The sequence below is a fragment of the Sinocyclocheilus grahami genome, unplaced genomic scaffold (assembly GCF_001515645.1).
Source record: "Sinocyclocheilus grahami isolate Dianchi unplaced genomic scaffold, SAMN03320097.WGS_v1.1 scaffold1019.1, whole genome shotgun sequence".
NCBI lineage: Eukaryota > Metazoa > Chordata > Actinopteri > Cypriniformes > Cyprinidae > Sinocyclocheilus > Sinocyclocheilus grahami.
Window position 1 is genome coordinate 88,678 of NW_015506198.1, and position 22,363 is coordinate 111,040.

At 37.7% G+C, this 22,363-nt stretch overlaps 2 protein-coding genes across 2 annotated transcripts in view; one reads left to right on the forward strand and one right to left on the reverse strand.

Annotated features, from left to right (window-relative positions):
• Positions 1–15,534, forward strand: part of itgb1a (integrin, beta 1a) — a 35,091-nt gene extending 19,557 nt beyond the window's left edge. The window contains exons 6-16 of the mRNA XM_016250953.1: positions 1,739–1,977; positions 3,535–3,690; positions 3,782–3,877; positions 5,023–5,112; positions 5,186–5,326; positions 5,425–5,627; positions 7,757–7,995; positions 8,121–8,343; positions 9,961–10,190; positions 11,258–11,424; positions 14,310–15,534. Of these exons, the coding sequence (XP_016106439.1) occupies positions 1,739–1,977; positions 3,535–3,690; positions 3,782–3,877; positions 5,023–5,112; positions 5,186–5,326; positions 5,425–5,627; positions 7,757–7,995; positions 8,121–8,343; positions 9,961–10,190; positions 11,258–11,424; positions 14,310–14,375 (1,850 nt within the window). The 3' untranslated portion in view covers positions 14,376–15,534. The remainder of the gene's footprint in view (positions 1–1,738; positions 1,978–3,534; positions 3,691–3,781; positions 3,878–5,022; positions 5,113–5,185; positions 5,327–5,424; positions 5,628–7,756; positions 7,996–8,120; positions 8,344–9,960; positions 10,191–11,257; positions 11,425–14,309) is intronic.
• A 5,614-nt stretch (positions 15,535–21,148) lies between these two features.
• LOC107565690 (F-box/LRR-repeat protein 7-like) overlaps positions 21,149–22,363 on the reverse strand; it is a 33,357-nt gene continuing 32,142 nt past the window's right edge. The window contains exon 5 of the mRNA XM_016250948.1: positions 21,149–22,289. Coding sequence (XP_016106434.1) covers positions 21,553–22,289 — 737 coding nt within the window. The 3' untranslated portion in view covers positions 21,149–21,552. The remainder of the gene's footprint in view (positions 22,290–22,363) is intronic.

Consider the following 22,363-nt stretch of genomic DNA (forward strand, 5'->3'; position numbering starts at 1 on the left):
GAGCAGCAGATCAGCATATTATACTGATTTCTGAAGATCATGTGACACTGAAGACTGGAGGAATGATGCTGAAAATACAGCTGCGCATCACAGAAATACATTACAGTTTAACACAGATTCACATAGAACACAGTTATTTTAAATTATAATAATATTTCGCAATATTACAGTAATATTGACTCATGAAAAAAAAAGAAACCAATGTGAAACACCACAAACAGACGTTGAGGGAAACAAGAAACATGACAATAGTAGCAATCAATTAATAATTTAAAAGAAATACAACTTAAAGATAAGGTTGTAAATTATTAGAATTTGTATTATCCTTTTTTACAATGGATTCACTGTTTCATCGACATCTTCAAAGAATCTGACATGCTTAATTCACATACGCTCTTATATTTACTCCCCATCAGGAGTTTCTGAAGCAGGGCGAGCCGACGTCAGCACGCTGTGATGAGCTGGAGTCGCTCAGAAAGAGAGGCTGCGACAAGATCGAGAACCCTCACGGGAGCCAAAGGATCCTCAAGAACAAAGCCGTGACCAACCGCAAGAAAGGAGCAGAGAAACTCCGACCCGAGGACATTACACAGATCCAGCCTCAGAAACTCAGCCTCAACCTCAGAGCTGGTGCCGACTCACAATCTGAAATCCTTGTTGGTTTTTATTGATCTGTGCAAGTAACTAAAGGAATATTAATGCTTTATTTTTTTATTTTTTTGTGAATGAATTGTTCCTGTAGGGGAACCTCAGAATATCATACTGAGGTTCAAGAGGGCAGAGGACTATCCCATAGACCTGTACTACCTGATGGACCTGTCCTACTCCATGAAGGATGACTTGGAGAACGTCAAGAACCTAGGGACTAGTCTGATGAAGGAAATGTCCAAGATCACCTCAGATTTCAGAATAGGTGAGAGTCTAATAAAATCAAAACAAAACCCTCCTGTAGTTTTGCGTGAAACATTGTCTCCGTTATATACTTGTTTTAAACATGTAATAGCATTGTAATATATGTGAAGCATATATGTTTAATAAGTTTATCATATCTGTCAAGGATACATTTTATATAAAATGTATGAATGGTAATGTGTTAAAATTATTTACTTTTAAATATATGCATCTCAAATTACAAATGTCATGTGTCAAACTGCATGTTCATTTTCAATACAGCTTTCCATAAAAATGTCTTTCTATATATATATATACACACACGACGGTTCGGTTCGGTACAGTTTTGGTACAGCAGGGGGGAAAACTAAACATAATACATTTTACATAATACAGTTATAATTACATTTTTTTAGGGATAAAAATCTACCTCGGCTTATGCTCTAAACTATAGTGAGCCCTTTTACATTAGGCCTACTATAAGGTTACAGTTAACAACAGAGCCCAAACTTAAATTGAATTACTATTTATTTTTTTAAATAGAACAAGCAACTTTAAAAAAAATGTATGCAAACATTGCAAATTGCACATAATGCAGTTTTTAAACTAACCTCTAAATTATAAAATTTCTAAATGAAATGCAAAGTGACGTTTTATTTAAAACCTGTTTTATTGGCATCTTTCCGCGGTTGAAACACTGATTGAGCGATTACATGAGGCGTGAGATGTTCATTCATGTTTATTTCACATTAAAACTAGTAGTAAAGAGGAAGAGATGATCGTGCTGCCGCTTGAACTGAGAGGCGTTCATTAAAGCTAAGATGCTGCTTTGCTTACCTTCGGATAGGTTTCGGCTCTTTCGTGGAGAAGACGGTGATGCCGTATATCAGCACGACTCCAGCCAAGCTCCTGAACCCCTGCACAGGGGACCAAAACTGCACCAGCCCCTTCAGCTACAAGAACGTGCTGAAACTCACCAGCAACGGGCAGCAGTTCAACAGTCTGGTGGGACAACAGCAGATATCTGGCAACCTGGACTCACCTGAGGGGGGGTTTGATGCCATCATGCAAGTGGCAGTCTGTGGAGTGAGTGAAAAACAACATTACTGATTATTGACTGTGCACTGAGAATATGTGCGGGTCATTCCTGAAATGTGACCCTGGAGCACAAAACCAGTCATAAGGGTAAATGTTTAGAAATTGAGATTTATACATCATAAAGCTGAATAAATAAGCTTTCCATTGATGTATGGTTTGTTAGGATCGGACAATATTTGAAAATCTGGAATCTGAGGGTGCAAAAAATCTAAATATTGAGAAAATCATCTTTAAAGTTGTTCAAATGAAGTTCTTAGCAATGCATATTACTAATCAAACATTAAGTTTTGATATATTTACGGTAGGAGATTTACAAAATATCTTCATGGAACATGATCTTTACTTAATATCCTAATGATTTTTGGCATAAAAGAGAAATGTATAATTGTGACCCATACAATGTATTGTTGGCTATTGCTACAAATATCCCCCAGCGACTTAACACTGCTTCTGTGCTGCAGGGTCACATTTGTGGTGCCTCTTGCCATAAAATGCTGAACAATATGATTTTTAAATCATGCAGAGTATTTAACTTTCTTAAGTAATGTTTTACTTATTATTTTCTATCAAAAATCAAGTTCAGGCCAAAGTAATCCACTCTGTTATTATTTTGTCCAAGCATTTTTTTATGATATTTTCTTAATGTCAATAAAACAAAATTAAAACAAAAAAAATTAGGCCTATATATATATATATATATAATTAACAGGGTGGACATTTTTGATCTTCAATTTCAAAGATTTTGTTTTACAAATGCTTACATTTATGGAAGCTTGTTTCCACCATGAAAAAAAAAAAAGTGATTTCAGTAATGGCTTCTTATCTCACAATTCATACTTTCTTGCGATTGCTAGTTTATTTCTCACAGTTTGGACTTTTCTTCTCAGAATTGTGAGTTTATATCTCGCAGTTGAAACTTAGACACTTGTAATTGCGAGCTAACATCTCACAATTCTGGCTTTGTTCTCTGAATTTTGAGTTTATATCTCAAAATTTCAATTTATAAACACAGTTCTGAGTTAACATCTCGCAATTCTGACTTATTTTCTTAGAACTGCGACTCGGCATCTCGCAATTTCGACTTAAAAACGTGCAATTGTGCATTTATATCTCACAAATCACAAAACAGAAAAAAAAGTGAAAAAAACATTTTGAGATATAAACTCCCAATTGCGAGAAATAAAGTCACAATTCTGAGAAAAAGCCAGAATTTTAAGATATAAACTCGCAATTAACTTGTTTATTTTGTTATCCCGTGGTGGAAACGTGCTTCCGTATTTATGTGCCTGAGCTTGGCCAAAATCATTTTTCAAATGTTTTACATCTCTCTGTCATAATTATACAAAGGTATTTTAAAAACTGCATTTGATTTTCTACATTTTATGTAAATAAGACCCATGTTCTTATTTGGTTATTTTCAGACTATATTTATAAGTGGAAAAATGGAAATGCTACAGTAATATGGCCATTTGTGTCCTCAATCTGTTTTTGTACTTTCAGCTCACTCTTTGTCTCTTCCTGTTGTTTTTTTCTCTTCTCTCTCAGGATCACATCGGCTGGAGAAACGTCACTCGTTTGTTGGTGTTCTCAACAGACGCAGGTTTCCATTTTGCCGGCGATGGCAAACTAGGTGGAATCGTGCTTCCCAATGATGGGAAATGCCACTTGGAAAACAACGTGTACACCATGAGCCATTATTACGTGCGTATAAGACATCTCCAGATGATTTTCAGAGCAGACTATTGGATGTTTGACAGATTCAACAGAGCTTTTCATTTCCTTTCCTGACTAGGATTACCCATCCATCGCCCACCTGGTTCAGAAACTGAGTGAAAACAACATCCAGACCATCTTTGCAGTTACAGAGGAGTTTCAGCCTGTTTACAAAGTAGGAAAACTTATATTTTTCTCTGTCTAGAGCCGGTAGTTTCTTGCACTTCCCCGGATTGAAGCCAGCTTTTGATTTGTAAAAGTTTCCACCTGGCCTGTAGTCTTTTTCCACACTAGTCAAAACTTAGGAAACTTTATAGTGCTTGCTGGATTTAAACAAATCACAAACGCTAAGTATTAAATGTAAGCACATAACATGTTGTTGCTTTATGAATGATTCCTCAATTCATCCCATATGGCAAAAAATATATTTTTATATATATTTCAAAATATACAAAACATGGCCAAATAATCTACGTTTGCTAAAATATGTTTCATAATATATTTATGTAAATATATTTTCTGCCAATATATTATATGTATATATATGAGTATATTTGGCCACATTTGATGATAAACTTGATATGATGTCTGTAACGCGCGTGAACATATAACACATTTAAATAAAAATCAACAAGGAACAGACTTTGCAATGTTCCAAAAATACAATATTACAACATTTAAAAATGAAACGTTGTTAAATCATTATAAATCCATTTTGACCTCTAGTAGGCTATTCCATCCATATTTGCCTTTTGCCTAAATGTAGGCTTCTGTCAAACTGGAAATGTATTTTCTTGCACCTGAAATATATCTTAAAATATATTTTGGTATATGAAGGTTTCAGTTTCAAAAATATATTTAATTGAGCTTCACTGTGTGTATATTTAGCATATATTTAAAACTTTTTTTTGCTGTATGGGATGTGGCCTGTTGAGGAGAGATATGCTATTACTTTTCTAAGTGATCAGACTTATAATATTCACCTGCTGAGTGATAAAACAGGCAACAAAATCCCATAGACTTGCATTGAAAGAGCCATAGCTGGAGACCGTGTGTTACAAATGGATGAACTGTAATATGAAATTCCATATCAAATATTTCACCACTGCGAGACTAAAACTCTCAGGCATCTGCACAGTTTGAATCCAGCTTCTCTGTATTTGGAAAGCCACAAATAGTTTCCCAGCTTGGAATGATCCGAACGCCAAGGTCATAATTTACAGTTCCTGCCTGCAGTTTAAGAGGACTGTTGTAAAGCAAACACCCTGCGTCCCTGTGCTGAAGATCCATGAATCCTATGATTTTTCTCTCTTTCCACAGGAACTTCAAAACCTGATCCCAAAGTCTGCAGTCGGGACGCTTTCAGCAAACTCCAGCAATGTTATCAATCTTATTGTTGATGCCTACAATGTGAGCCGATTAAGTTTCTTTAGAAATATCTGCCGTCTTTAAAGGAACTGGGCTGATTTCTGTTTTCTCTCAGTCTCTTTCTTCAGAGGTGATCCTTGAGAACAGTAAGCTTCCTGAAGGAGTGACCATCACCTATCAGTCGCGCTGTAAGAACGGAGTGGTGAATGAGGGAGAGAACGGAAGAAAGTGCTCTAACATCTCCATCGGAGACGAGGTGAGGCCACATAGACACAAAGCAATATGCATCATCCGTCGCGTCATCCACAGCAGAAACCGCAAGCCTGTTGTTTTCTATTTCCAATGCATTCCCAGGTATCATTCAACATTAATATCACGGCTCAAGGCTGCCCCAAACAAGGCAAACCTGAAAGCATTAAGATCAAGCCCCTGGGCTTCACTGAGGAGGTGGAGATCTTGCTCAACTTCATCTGCGAGTGTGAATGTCACAAGCACGGCATCAAGAACAGTGACATGTGTCATAACGGCAACGGCACGTTTGAGTGTGGAGCCTGCAGGTGAGACTGTCCTCACATAACAGTCCTGCGTTTGCTTATATAAATGCATGTCTTTGTTTAATTGTTAAATAACATGTTAAAATGAATGCAGTTAACGCACCTGCCCTGCCCCTTACATACGTCATCTTACATTTCAATAAGGTGTGTTCAACTTGAAGCAGCGCTGCGCAGATCAATCAGTGTTTGACATCAAAGGACCGCGAGAGCGATACTTTGATTCGCAGTCCTTTGATGCCCCTGTATGAGTTTTTGTCTCATATTTATATCATATGATATAGTTAAGTACGGTGGCAGAGAAGTGCAAAGCAAATCACAATTCTGAAAACAAAATAACAAATTACAAACGCAAATGCAAGTCTAAAAAACAAAATAACAATTCAGAAAGCACAACAACAATTCAGAAAACATTATGACAAGTAAGAAAACACAACGACAAATCAGACAAACCGGAAGAGGTAGGTATAGTTTGAGACAGCGCCATTGGTTTGGCATTACTCACCGCTGACTGGACGAGACATCTGTCAATCAAAAAATACGGAGTGTCTATTTACATTTAGTTAAAAGTGGCTGCAAACCATCAGCTCCAGTGATGCAGATGGATAAGCGCTTGTCCTTGCCTTTTTGACGAGATCGACCCGGGTTCGATCCCATCTTTTGCCGAACTTTTTTTTCTCCCTTTTCAAATCTCGTATCACATCGTAAAGGCATTTATTTTCAATAAAAATTAAGGAAATAATCAAAAAGTTGAAAATAAAGTATCGGGTAGGGTTAGGGTAGGTGTAGGGAGGGCTTTATTGTACCAATAAGGTGGCATCCATTTAATAATTAAAATTATCATTTACACTCAATACGTTATTATTGCATACTGTTTTATAATGTACTACAATACTGAAGTGCAGATAATTGCCGCTACTTGCAACAAATAGTATACTTGATAGTAGAAACCCTGCTATTTTAACAGTGTAACTAGGTATTTGCACTTAGTGTAAATAGCATATTGCTAAAAATAGTGATTTGCGATTTGCTTTGCACTTCACGGCCACCATAGTTAAGCAATATCGGCACGAGTGCAAATGTGATTTTATAAAACAATTCAATAAATGAGACCTTAATATTGTGTTATTCTAGGCACAATATTGTCTGTTTTTGCTCAGTTTTGCCAATGCAAATAGTATCTATAAAGCCACAGCAGAACTATTGTGCGTCTCTGAGCAACACACAATGTCTGAATGAAACTGCGTTTTGAACGAATCGGGTGAACCATCGATTCAATGGCCCTTTCATAACGAGAGCCATTTACTTCATTCCTGAATGAATCAACCGTTTGAATGAATGAATGGTTTTTATTTTATTATTATTAAAGGGATAGTTCACCCAAAAATGAAAAAAGGTATCTATTTCATGCTTTTCTAACACAATAATGGCTTTAAATGATCTTTCCTGGGTATGATCTTTCTCAGCCCAATTTAATGTGCCGATTAACTAGATGTAATTTAACTAGAACAATTTAATATGCAATTAACTAGATTAATCGCCACATTGTGTAATTAACTAGATTAAAATGTGTAATCAATTGAGCCCTGATATACATATATAGTGCTGGTTAAATTACTTACAAATTGTTCCGTATTGATATAAAAAAAAGCAAAGCGAAAGAAAATATATTCATTTTTTTATATAAACATCAAAATCATATACAATATTATAATACCAAAATTTACTGTAATACTGTAAAAAAAATCTAGAATGCAATGATTTATCTAAATCAGCATACATTAAAGACAATATAATGTCAATGAAAACAATGTGACAATGCAAAACAAAAATAGTTTTTTACTTTATTTAGAATTGTTTTTATTGATTTTAGGGTTAAATATAATGCTGAATATTTAATGTAAATAATCTTTGTCAAAATAACTATTGGTATGTGAACTATTGTTACACTGAATGACAGTTTTCGTGGTTGTCTTCTGCAAATCATGGTACAAATGTATGATAGTCATAAACAGGACACATTCTAATGCAGAGAAGAAGAAAAAAATCTGTGTTAAACTTGAAAACCCCTTTTCTTCATAAACATGTAAGGGAGAGAGTTTATATGTGAGTAAATGTGAGCTGTGTCCTCTCAGGTGCAATAAGGGACGTGTGGGCAGGCAGTGTGAATGTCGAAAAGACGAGGTGTCCACCGAGGACCTGGACAAAAACTGCCGCAAGGACAACGGCACGGACATCTGCAGCAATAACGGCGAGTGCGTGTGTGGCACCTGCGAATGCAAGAAAAGAGACAATCCTGAAGAGCGCTACAGCGGCAAATTCTGCGAGTGTGACAACTTCAACTGCGACCGCTCCAATAATAAACTCTGCGGAGGTACTGGAACAGTTTTAGACCATGCATGTTACCAATGCATCACTCAACAGGCCATTAATAGAGGAAGACAGCAGACGGTTTATAATCAGCAGATGAAGGTTGTTAATGTGATGTTTTTCCTGCAGGACACGGCCGCTGTGAGTGCAGGGTGTGTATCTGTGACGCTAACTACACGGGAAGCGCGTGCGACTGCTCTCTCGACACCTCCACCTGCTTAGCCTCCAACAAGCAGATCTGTAACGGCAGAGGGAACTGTGAGTGCGGGACCTGCAGGTGCACCGACCCCAAGTTCCAGGGGCCCACCTGTGAGATCTGCCCCACCTGCCCCGGAGTCTGTACTGAGCACAAGTCAGTGGAAAACATGCACACATCTGTGTACACAATATATGACATATTAAACTACACTGAGTACACTGCTAAATGTGGTTCCTGTGGCTCAGTGGTAGAGCCTTGCGTTAGCAGTGCAAAAGGTCATGGGTTCAATTCCCAGGGCACACAAATGCTGGTAAAAAATGTATAGCCTGAATGCACTGTAAGTCGCTTCGGATAAAAGCATCTGCTGAATGCATAAATGTAAATGTATGGTGTGCATAGCTTAAGAATTTATTTTTTTCAAATTTAATATTCATATATATTTTTGTTTAAACCTTTAAATGCCAAAATATCTATATTTTCTATATTAGAAAATGTACTTCAAGGGATAAGAAAATACATTCCCAATCTTAAAATACATTTTGCAAAATGTTTTTATATATATATATATGTTGGACAATATATATTTACATTGAAAATATATTTTTAAAAATTCTAAGGAATTATAAGAAAGTAAGAAAACGTCAAAAATGTATTTAGTGCATGCATTTAAGACAATACAATGTATTGTTATTGTCAAATACAATTAATATAATGTCCCAATGCAAAAAAAAAAAACTAATTAAAAATACCGTTTCATATTTCATTTATGATTAGGGTTATATTTGACACTTAAATATTGTTTGATTTAAATAAAAATGTATCTGTTTGATGAATGGATGGACGGACGGACGGACGGATGGATGGATAGATAGATAGATAGATAGATAGATAGATAGATAGATAGATAGATAGATAAAAGCGTGACACTACTTGTCAAAGTTTGGAATAATTACGATTTTTTCAAATGAAAAAATATATTAATATACACTACTAGTCAAAATTTAGGAATAATAACTTTTTTTTCTTTTTTTGAATGTTGTTGAAAGAAGTCTCTTCTGCTCACCAAGGCTTCATTTATTTGATCAAAAATACAGTAAAAACTGTAATATTGTGAAATAATTTTACAATTTAATTTAACTGCTTTCCATGTTAATCTGTGTTAAACTGTAATGTATTTCTGTGATGCGCAGCTGTATTTTCAGCATCATTCCTCCAGTCTTCAGTGTCACATGATCTTCAGAAATCAGTATAATATGCTGATCTGCTGCTCGAAAAACATTTCTGATTATTATCAATGTTGAAAACAGTTATTTTAGTAGACAGAAAGAAAGAAAAGGAAATTGATACTTTTCATCACAGGAATCACAGCAATAAATTACATTGTATAATATATTCATATAGAAAACAGTTATTTTAAATTGTAATAATATTTCACAATATTACTGCTTTTACTGTATTTTTGATCAAATAAATGCAGCCTCGGTGAGCAGAAGAGACTTCTTTTCCAAACTTTTGACTGGCAGTGCATATTAATTTATTTCAACATCTATATTAGGGCTATATAGTGATGTTTTGGCCATTTTTTTGAATATTTTAAAATGTTTTTTTATATTTTTATTTCAGCCCTGTTTCTTTGCAGAATTTGTAAGCAATGCATTATTACCATTTATATATCTTTGCCTTTTTTCTGTGTGTAAAAACAAAAAAACATCCTAAGTAGGTTTCACAATGCACACTGACTAAACATGTTACCGTCTCTTCCTGGCTCAGGGAGTGTGTGCAGTGCCGGGCGTTTGGCACAGGAGAGAAGAAAGACACGTGTGAGAGAGACTGTAGCTACTTTAACCTCATCAAGGTGAAGGACAGAGATAAACTCCCTCAGCCGGTGCAGGCCTTCCCCCTCATGCACTGCAAGGAGAGAGACGCCAACGACTGCTGGTTCTACTACACCTACGCCGTCAACAACACGGAGAAGGAGGTGCATGTGGTGGATGCTTTAGGTGAGGCTTCGAATTAAAACAAAGAAGAGCCATGGTTTAAATACATGTTCCTTCAGTAGCATGAGTGTTTGTATGCTTTAATGTGTGCTTGGTTTGGCAGAGTGTCCGGCGGGTCCTGACATCATTCCCATCGTAGCGGGCGTGGTCACAGGCATCGTTCTGATTGGTCTAGCTCTGTCCTCCAGTCTTCAGTGTCACATGATCTTCAGAAATCAGTTTAATATGCTGATCTGCTGCTCGAGAAACATTTCTGATTATTATCAATGTTGAAAACAGTTATTTTAGTAGACAGAAAGAAAAAAGGAAATTGATACTTTTCATCACAGGAATCACAGCAATAAATTACATTGTATAATATATTCATATAGAAAACAGTTATTTTAAATTGTAATAATATTTCACAATATTACTGCTTTTACTGTATTTTTGATCAAATAAATGCAGCCTCGGTGAGCAGAAGAGACTTCTTTTCCAAACTTTTGACTGGCAGTGCATATTAATTTATTTCAACATCTATATTAGGGCTATATAGTGATGTTTTGGCCATTTTTTTGAATATTTTAAAATGTTTTTTTATATTTTTATTTCAGCCCTGTTTCTTTGCAGAATTTGTAAGCAATGCATTATTACCATTTATATATCTTTGCCTTTTTTCTGTGTGTAAAAACAAAAAAACATCCTAAGTAGGTTTCACAATGCACACTGACTAAACATGTTACCGTCTCTTCCTGGCTCAGGGAGTGTGTGCAGTGCCGGGCGTTTGGCACAGGAGAGAAGAAAGACACTTGTGAGAGAGACTGTAGCTACTTCAACCTCATCAAGGTGAAGGACAGAGATAAACTCCCTCAGCCGGTGCAGGCCTTCCCCCTCATGCACTGCAAGGAGAGAGACGCCAACGACTGCTGGTTCTACTACACCTACGCCGTCAACAACACGGAGAAGGAGGTGCATGTGGTGGATGCTTTAGGTGAGGCTTCGAATTAAAACAAAGAAGAGCCATGGTTTAAATACATGTTCCTTCAGTAGCATGAGTGTTTGTATGCTTTAATGTGTGCTTGGTTTGGCAGAGTGTCCGGCGGGTCCTGACATCATTCCCATCGTAGCGGGCGTGGTCACAGGCATCGTTCTGATTGGTCTAGCTCTGCTCCTGATCTGGAAGCTGCTCATGATCATTCACGACCGCCGCGAGTTCGCCAAGTTTGAGAAGGAGAAGATGAACGCCAAGTGGGACACGGTATGCCCGAGAAAAAACGCTTTTAAAACAGGATCAAGAAACGTTTGTGCTTTAAAACTTTAAGCTTTTGTTTTTAGTCTTTCCAAAATTCCAAGATTGTTTCATCAGAAGTGTCGTTTTCGTCATTATGAGCGCTCCGTTTTAGGAGAGCCGTCTGGATTTTAGGCCAGCTGTGGAACTAAAGGAAAGGCTTCTGGATTTTCAGGGCCTGGTTTTTCGGGGTGTTGCGGGCAGCTGTGGCCGGTCAGGATGATGCTCTGCTGCCCTCTGCTGGCTCACTTTCTGACCACATGCATCACCCTTGTGAAAAAGAAGTGTGCTGAATTGTACTCAATGTGCACTTGAAGTGTACTTCGGCTCTCAAAAGTATATTTTTTTAATTCTGTACTTGCAGATAATATAATTTTAATGAAATAAAAGGCCAGATAGAGACACTTTCAAGAATGTTTAACACACTTAAGTTCACTTTTTAAAAGTGCACTTAGTAATAATGCCAAATAATGCACATTTTAAATCATTGTTTTAATAATCTTATCATGCTTTGAAGAAATAGGCTTGATTTTAAAGAAGTACACTTATTTTGATTGTGTTGACTAGACTAGAGCATGTGAAGTGCTTGATTATAATTTTAACTGTAGTGTTATTCAACATTACATTTAAAGTTAATTTATATTAATTGTAGCAAATTACGACTGAGTAATTACACATATATTTAAATACATGACATACATGCTTCAATAGAAATGACATTAAAGTATTTTAGTTTACCATTAATGTTTGTGCACGTTAACCATATTTCAAAGACAGTAGAAATAATTATGAAATTACATATAAAGATGTACTCTTAAGTTCAGCTAATTGCGTTTAATATACATTTAAACTATAATACATTTTCATAATTGCAAATAACATTTGCAATTAAGTGTCTAAAAAAATGTTACATTCAGTTTAGTATATTCATTTAGTATTTAGTATATATATATTTCTTTTTCACAAGGGCATTCTTAAACAAGCACAGGTCAAAATCTGCTGATTCACAGGAAATGTGGTGTGACAGTATTGTAAGGCTGTAACAAGCTACTTATTCAGCTGTGTAACAGGTACATGAAACCTAAGTAGGATGTGTTTAGAGCAGAAAGTGCAACTTTATCAAAAAAGTCTTTATAACCAGTGTGATTTACTTAAATGTTATTTATTCTAATTTCTAAGATTCACAAAATTGTTAATTTCAGAATTAGCAAGCTAATCAACGTGAAATTAGACTTAAATACAATGTTTTAGTGGCAACTGATGGGATAAAAGACTCCATGGGTTTAACCTTGTTTTATACAAGTTTTTTTGTTTGTTTGTTTGTTTTTTTGCGTCTTCATTTATACTTCAAATGCATGCTTTGCCTCCTTTTTTTCCCTTCATGCTCATGAAATCTTCTTTCTATCTCTCTATGATCTCCATCCTTTTTCTCCATTTGTTGCCCATGATTTCAGCTCTTCTGTTGCTTCATCTGTGGTTGATCTGTTGTCTGTCCCTGTCCACTCTCAGACAGAGAATCCAATTTACAAGAGCCCTATTAATAAATTCAAGAACCCAAACTATGGACGTAAAGCTGTGGCTCTATAAGTTTGTATACCTCTCCTCTTTCTGCATGGCTTTTTTCTCTGAGTGTGTGTGTGTGTGCGTGTGTGTGTGTGTGTCTGTGTGAGTCTGTGTCTGTGTGAGTGTGAGTCTGTGTCGGTCTGTGTGAGTGTCTGTGTCAGTGTGAGTGTGAGTCTGTGAGTGTGTGTCTGTGTGTGTCTGTGTCTGTGTCTGTGTCAGTGTCAGTGTGAGTTGGTCTCTGTGTCTGTGTGAGTGTGAGTCAGTGTCAGTGTCAGTGTGAGTCTGTGTCAGTGTCAGTGTCAGTGTCAGTGTGAGTGTGAGTCTGTGACACTGACACATACTCACACTGACACTAACACTGACTCACACTGACACTGACACTGACACTGACACTGACACTGACACTGACACTGACACTGACACTGACACTGACACTGACACTGACACTGACACTGACACTGACACTGACACTGACACTGACACTGACACTGACACTGACACTGACACTGACACTGACACTGACACTGACACTGACACTGACACTGACACTGACACTGACACTGACACTGACACTGACACTGACACTGACACTGACACTGACACTGACACTGACACTGACACTGACACTGACACTGACACTGACACTGACACTGACACTGACACAGGCTCACACTGACACAGACAGTGTCAGTGTGAGTCTGTGTCAGTGTCAGTGTGAGTCTGTGTCTGTGTCAGTGTGAGTGTGAGTCTGTCTGTGTCTGTGTCAGTGTGAGTGTGAGTCTGTGTCTGTGTCTGTGTCAGTGTGAGTATGTGTCAGTGTCAGTGTGAGTCAGTGTTAGTGTCAGTGTGTGGAGTCTGTGTCAGTGTCAGTGTGAGTCAGTGTCAGTGTGAGTCTGTGTCAGTGTGAGTGTGAGTGTGAGTCAGTGTCAGTGTCAGTGTGAGTCTGTGTCTGTGTCTGTGTCTGTTTCTGTACCTGATTTTATTTTTACATCCTTGACGCATCAAATGATATATTTATGAAGTGAAGTGTTTAAGGTATAAATCACTGATTGACTACAGCATGAGCACCTTAATGAGTGTTTGACTTAATTAATTTTTCTGTATTATATATGAGTGTATATCTTATATATGAGTGATATAGCTGCATGTGTAGTTTTTTTATTTCTACCTTTTTTAATTCAAGGTTTATTGCACTTTCTTGGGGTGTAAATGCATTTAGATGACACGTTGAAGTTGAATTGTGCTGTATATTTGTTTCTTATTTTAAAAAATCAGATTTGTGTGTTTCACAGGGAGAGAACCCCATCTACAAGAGTGCCGTCACAACTGTGATCAACCCCAAATATGAAGGCAAATAATGGACGTGGGTATCACACACGTGAATGTTTGGGAAGGGATAGGTTTGCAGATATCCTCAGTTTTCCTTGAAATTGTTTATTTTCTCATTGTATGTCATTCTTTTAGAACAGTATTGTAGCTTTGTAGTAGTATTTTATGACGGACTGGCTGCTTCTCATCCCTTGCAAATGTGTACAGTTTGTATAATCTTTTTATTTACATCAGTTGTTCTTCTTTAAACCCTGTGTACATTCACACATTCTCTCTTTTCAAACAGAACAGACATGTGTGCCTTTGCATCAAGTGTTTCACTTTAAGATACGGTGCAAAGGGATCCTTGAATCCCACCCAAAAATTGCAAAAACTCATCAAATGTAATTTAAAATCATCATATGAATTTTTGTTTATATTCTATCATGTTCTTTCTGCATTCAGACTTCTTCGTCAGTCATATGTTGGCATAAAAAATTATCTGACCAGTGTATATGCAATTTATTTTTTGCGCTAATGTAAGTTTGGTTTGATATGCTAATAATCTATGCATATTTGTTTACTGTCGAATGCATCCAAAAATCGTATTGTTGCTCTTAGAAAACCATTATGGCACTTGTCTTGTGTTCAGCTGAAAATATCTGTGTAGTTTATATGTTATGAAGGATTATTTGTTGAATTATTACTTGGCTCCTGATGACTATCAGTGTATTCAGGTGATATCCTGTAGTTTTTAGCCAAATGTTCTTAAACCGCTCATTAGAAATGAGCACAATTATCGATACCTGCAGATTTCAAATATGTTTTCAGCTAGTATATTTTATTAAAAAAAAGAAAAAAAAAGGAAGTGTAATATTTGAACAGTTGCGTATTTGTCAAAGATAAAGCTCTTTGTTGATAAGACAATAATCTGGAGAAAATGAAGAATTAGAGTAGTTTTGTGTTCAAATGTTGATATGCTCATAGGTACAACAACCCTTTATTTTTAATTATTTTACTGGAACGTAATCAGCAGGTTCAGTCATTTAAATCTACAGGAATGCTTGACACAATAATAAATATCAAGCTGAAGGATGATAAACAGATGGCCTGCCACAACACCCAATCTACTAGCTCTTTTCTAAGTGCCTTTTTCTGGTTTTCTCAATATTGCAATTTTGAATTTATTTATTAAAACAAAATCTAAAAGACTGTGATCGTGTCTTTCTTTCAAATGTAATAAACAAAAATATTTATGTTAGCATTTTTTTTAGGGTTACTGATACACATGCTTTTAACAATATCAAGAATCATAATCTTTGTGACATGTTTAAATAAACCAATACCTTTCTGAATTAAAATGTTACTTAACTGCTATTATTTTATTATTATTATTGCTTGTCTAATATAACTTCAGTATAGCATACTATACCATTTTTGCTATATGAAAGCTGTGCTTAGTTAATTTTTGTATATGAATAGAATAGCAGGATGACCTACAAGATGTAATAAAATTATAACTCTATATACACAACATTATTTCCCACATGTGCTCCGCTTTGCTTTTCCAGTGTTATGAATGGACCTGAGGAAATCAGCTGAAAATATCAATTTCATCTCTTTCCTGACTCATTATTTGGCTACATTACCAAAAGTTGACATTTTTGATTACAAATGTATTCATATTAATTCCTGAGATGATCACTCGAACAAAACAATGTAGCAAATTATCGTTCCATACTGTATGTCGTTTTACATATAAATACTTGTATTAAAGTAGTATATATATATATATAAGTACTCCATTCTGAGTGTAAATGAAGTGCAGAAAAACAGACATTGACCAACAGAGGGCAGCAGCAGATTATCATCCATCTGAGTTCATTCATAACTCACTAGATTATGACCACAGAACAGTGATTGACAGCTACATCCACAACACACACTAAGTTGTGTTTCAGGCCGTGTCCTCTGTTCATTTACAGATAAAATTGTGCTGGGAAGCAATTTCACATGTCGTCACGGTGGAAACCACAAGACAGGGAATTGATTAGCTTTATATTAGATACAGCCTCTTACTAATTGCACTAATCTTTAATGAGCCAGCACTGGCATGTCAGCAAGTTACTTTTTAATATATAAACGGATTGTTTGTTTTTTTCCTACCCATGCAAGCAAAATTAATTTTTGTGCGTTCAGCTGATGGCACACTCACGTACCTGCTGGAAAAAAAAAACTAAAACCAGCCTAAGCTGGTTGGCTGGTTTTAGCTGGTCATCCAGCCTGGTCATAGCTGGTTTAGCAGGCTGGTTTTAGAGGGGTTTTGGCCACTTCCTTAGCTGGTCAGGCTGAGAGACCTGCTGGAACAACCAGCTAAAACCAGCTTGACCAGCCGAGCTAGGCTGGGAGACCAGCTACTTGCATCTTAAACTAGCTAAGACCAGCCAACCAGCTTAGGCTGGTTTTAGCTGTATGTTTTGGGGGGGTTTCAGCAGGGGTGTAGAGGACAAGAGCCTCAAATGACTCAGCTGCAACAACAACCACATATTTACCATCCATCTCACTGAGTAACTGATTTCATCTTTGCCATTTCATGATCCGTTTGTTTGTACAGTAGTGATTTATATACTAACAATTGAAATAAATGATGATTATGGTAATCATGAGGGTGATTGCACGTCTGGCTCAAGATGTTCTTCGGTTCAGATGTTGATGGTTCTTACTATAAAGTGACCAGATTTCTGAAATGAAAACTAGTCGAGTGGTCAAAATATCATTGAAATCTCACTTGTGATCATCTACAAATTAAAAATCGGGGACAATGTATTTGTATATGTTTTTGTTTTTTAATTGTTTTGGTTTCCATAACTTAATATCATAATTAATAATTACAATGACGTTTAAGGATCAGACTTACCCTAGTTCATTGATAGGCCTACAATTCACCAAAAATCACACTATGAAAACTGAATAAGTAACTATTGCAAATAGTAAACAAATCAAAATAGGATTATAACAAAATGACTTTACAAAAACACATTAAAAATAAAACAACACATATGAGAACATATGATAAGTAAAACTGTATTTAACAAATATTTTTTAACATTTTCTGACTGTATTTAACATTTTCACAAACTGTGAGTATAAAGTAATTACAACTTTTCAAACGATCAAACGTTATTTTATGTTTATGTTTTTGGAAATGGATCTTTACTATCCCTAATCAGGCTTATTATTTTGCATTTCAGGCTCATTGTGACCACAAAGTATGTGCTTTCTGCAAACGTAATTGTGCAAGTGTAATTGTTTAGTTTGTTATTTTTTATATTAATCATATTCGGAGTTGTGATGGCAGAAGTTTCAGGAGTGTTTAATACTGTGTGCAAAACAATCCCACAACCTTATCATGCCTTGTTATAAAGTGCACACAAACAGTATTACTTTGTTTTAACATGTATAGTTAGTATGTGGCTCCCTTGAAACCAATAACGTCGTCTCTTTTGATAATTGATGATAATAGCGCTCTGCTCTCATGCAAGTTCTTTATGGTGAAAGTAATCGTTGTTTTCAACGCGCTGTTAAAACGGAGACATTTCTGAGGACAACTCCAGTCGGGGACAGGACACCTAAAACTGGGGAAAACAGGGGAAAACGGGGACGTCTGGTCATCTTACTAAGGATTTATTTAGGAGGAAAAAATCCATAAGTGTCATTAAGCTCATTGGTGTGAACAAGCAAGAGTCCTAGCTGCCATCTGGATGCTTGCCACAGAGCCTTAACCTTCCTGCATGGATAATGTTACTATTCACTGCACTACTTCGACCAAAGGAACATTCCTTTGTTTGCATATGTGTTACACTAGTCCCTTTCCCAATTCTTCATAGATGCAAAACAAATGAAAGTAAACATTTAATTTTAAATAAGTAGCCCTTTATTGAGTGTTTTTTAGCAGCAACATATTGCTTTCACAAAATGAAACCTTTACAAATCTCACGTAATCCTTGACGAACGTTATCTGGGATATCAAATAAAAGACTTTCAAATACTTTCAGATCATTTTGAGATTGTCAGTAATGCCCGTTAAAGTGCAAATGCCCATATTTTCCTAGTTATTTTGAACCAAGTTCAAACTCTTGAAATCAGTTTTCTTATATAATTAAATGAATTGTTCACCCAAAATGAATCTTATTCACCATGTTTAACTTACTTTCTTCTGTGGAGAAAGCAAGTAGCATATTATTAAAAGTTTTACATTTAACCATGTAATGGACGGACACTGGACGTAGACAACCAGCTAAAGAGCTTTTGTAGAAAACACAACATACTGTAAATCAACCCAAATAAACATAGTTCAGACACCTAGGAAACACAAGCTTACTGGTGACGTACAGTGACAATAATGCATCTTTTTCATGTGATAAATTTTATGCTATATGTCATGTAGTTTTTTTTTTATTACAAGAGCATGGTACAGCTCTGCAAGAAGCAACATTACACACCAGATGTGTCTCAAAACCTAACTGCCTTTGACATGCAACTGTCAAAAATGTGAGTGTTGCATCAGTCTGATGTGCAAAGCACTATTTGCATGACACATGTAACTGTTACTGATGTTGTTGGCTATAAATACCATCTTAAATCAGTTACAAGGTCAGGCTTAAGATGCTGTTTATTTGTCCGTTAATGTCAAATCTCACTCCTGTAGGGTCTCCATCCTGCAGTTTAGTTCCAACCTGCTCCAGCACACCTGTCCAGAACTCCCTAGTAATCCTGAAGACTTTATTAGATGGTTCAGGTGAGTTTAATTAGGTTCACAGCTAGACTCTGCAGGAAGATGGCCTTTTATGAGCAGGGTTTAACACCACTGACTTGCTCTAGAATTGCAGTATACAGCAAGTCGACTCACTAGGTCAGAGCTGTACAATCCTGCTTCTGGAGGGCTACATTTCAGCAGAGTATAGCTCCAACCCAAATTAAACACATCTGAACAAGTTAATCAACGCCTTTTGGATCACTAGAAACTTCTGGGCAGGTGTGTTGTACAGGACAGTGGTCCTCCAGGAGCAGAGTTTCACACCCAAGCCCAAAGTATACTTAGGCCATCCGCACACTGTCCTCGTGATGCAATTTTTGTCATCAGAAGTATACGAGGATGTCCGCGCAGTCACAAAAATCGGGCTGTACCCGGATGGTCTGCGTACAACAGTGCAGGCACAAGGTGAATGTTGAGACTGATCGAGTCAAGTAGGTGGTACTGTGCATGTGCCGAGCTCGTCCATTCGTTGTTGAGTATACTTTGAAAGCTGTGTGCGAGACGGAATGGAACATGGAAAGTGAAGTATACCTGTGGGGGCGTATTACAGAAAGATCCTAACTTTAAAAGCTTATCTTATCTGTTTGGTAACCATGGTAATTTCAGTTAGGACCACATTTTTTAGGACAAAAGCTATTACAGAACAGCGTATCCTAAGTGTGTTATCTTATCTTAACCACAGATAGGAAGGGGGTATTACAGAAATCCCAATCCTAAAAACTGTCTTAACTTCAGGACAACCCCACAGCTGTCCTAACTTCAAAATTATTTGAAAGCTAACGGAAAAACCGCTTACAGTTGCGCTGTCCAACAATGGTATTACATTTATTAATAAATGAAAATGAAGAACAGAAATGTTTAATGGTAGAAATACTCTTGGAGGACCCTGAAGATGTGTTACATTTTGATGACAAAACACTTATAAAGTAATAACAGACTGCCGCGCAACATGATATTACAGTTAGCACAGGAAATGCAACCAGCATTACAGAGACCAACAAAGTGTCACAGAGCATTACCGGTTATAATGCAAGTGACTAATGTCTTACACACCGTGTCTACATTGGACGAGCGTGGCGCGATAAAATACTATAGAACTCATTATAATCAGTGATGCTGTCTACACTGGGTGCGGCACGACACAGCAAATCCCCGACAGTAAACTGCTGCTGCATTCCATTTATGACGTGCTGACACAAATTTCAAATGATTTTGAACGGTTGCTTTGTTGCGTCCAGTGTAGACAGACTTTAGCTGTTGCGGCGCGACACGACAACTGTCGCGTCTGGTGTAGACACGGTGTTAAGTTTTTTTGCAAAAGGTGATTTTCAAAGTGAAGTAGCTTCTATTATTTTGTTTACCTCATCAGCAGCTTGTGCAGTCCTGCTCCTGGAGGGCCACCTTCCAGCAGACTTTAGCTCCAACCTGAATTAAACACATCTGAACAAGCTTATCGAGGTCATTAGTATCAATTCCTAGCAGGTGTGTTGGAACTAAACTCTGCAGAGCAGTGCTCCTCCAGGAGTATGGTTTGATACCCCTAAGTTGCCCCAGAGTTTCAGTAGGCAGGAGACCATTGTTCCCAAACAAGTTCAATGGAGACACAGTACACATGTTTGAACTCTTCCTAATCAAACACACCCGATTCAACTCATCAGCTCATTAATAGAGACTCCTATACCTGAAATGGATGGGTCAGATAAAGGAGACATCCAAAATGTGTACTGTTGGTGTGGCTCCAGAAACAGGGTTGGGAAACACTGCAATAGACAGTGAATTGATTCACTGGATCAGGGTGACCTATCCTCAAAACTGGAGGGTCCTGCAGAGTTTAGCCCCAATCCGAATTAAACATCCGAACAAACTAATCAAGGTCTTTAGGATTACTAGAAACTTCTGGGCAGGTGTGTTGGAGCTAAACTCTGCACAACAGTGATCCTGCAGGAGCAGGGTTTGACACCCTTGAGTTGAGAAGGAGACACAGTACACATTTTCAAACTCTTCATAATAAACACATCTGATTCAACTCATCAGCTTGTTAGTAGAGACTCCTAGACTTGACATGTATGAAACAGATAAGGGAGACATCCTAAATGTATACTGTTGGTGTGCCTCCAGGAACAGGGTTGGGAAACACTGAAGTAGACCGTGAATTGATTAACTAGGTAAAGAACGTCTAGTCCTGCTCCTGGAAGGCAACTGTCTTGCAGAGTTTAGCTCCAAGCCCAAATTAAACACAACTGAACCAGCTAATTTCAGTCAGGATTACTCTAAATGGATTGAGTACCCCTGCACTAGGTTTTGAGACACATCCACCTTGTTGCGTCTCATCAGGCAGTCATAGGAATGCAAAAAAGTATAAACATCTGTTTTTCAGAGGTCGACACCTCTGGCGTCCCCAACCTGTCCCCTCAGTACAAAGCAGGTATGGTGTGTTCAATTACACAGCGTCTGCAGTGCTTTCGGACCAATCGAAGTGCCTCAGGTGGCACCTCACACTCCTGTACGTTTAGTAACTGCAGCTTGGGACATCCCGCTGCTAGCGCCATGAGCCCTCTTCCTGTCAAACTCTCGCAGCCTCTCAGACTCAGCCTTCGTAGCCCTTCACAACAGCGTGCTAACACCTCCAACCCGGTGTCTGACACCAGCGGGCAACGGCCAACATCTATAGACCGCAATCGGGGGCAATTGCGAGCTAAGTGGCTCAAACCCTGGTCCGTCAACCCCTCGCATCCCCGTGCATTCAGGTAGCGGAGCCGTGGACAGTAGCGCGCTACATAACGCAGTCCAACATCTGTTATGCGCATACAGTGAGCCACACTCAGATAGCGTAGGCGGCCCTCCAGGCGAGCGACCTCACGTAAGCCAAAGTCTCCAATCAGAGGGCAGTCACTAAGGCTAAGCTCACGTAAAGTGGTGCAGTGCAGTGCTAGCTGTCGCAGGGCCTCGTCTGTTAGGTGGCTGCAACGTCGCAGGTAGAGGTGTGTGAGACGTGGACAATGAAAGGCAATGGTCCTCAAGCCTTTGTCCTCCAGTGATACACAGTCTGTCATGTCCAGGTATCGCAGGCCGATCTGCTGTCCATGTAGAGGTGTGAGCTGTAGAGACGCCTCCTCCGTCAGGCTGATACAGGTCACTTTAGGGCAGCCTTAGGGAAAGGGTGGGGATATTATCATTATTATAGTTTATGACTAGAAAAGTACAGTTCATAAGGACAAACTA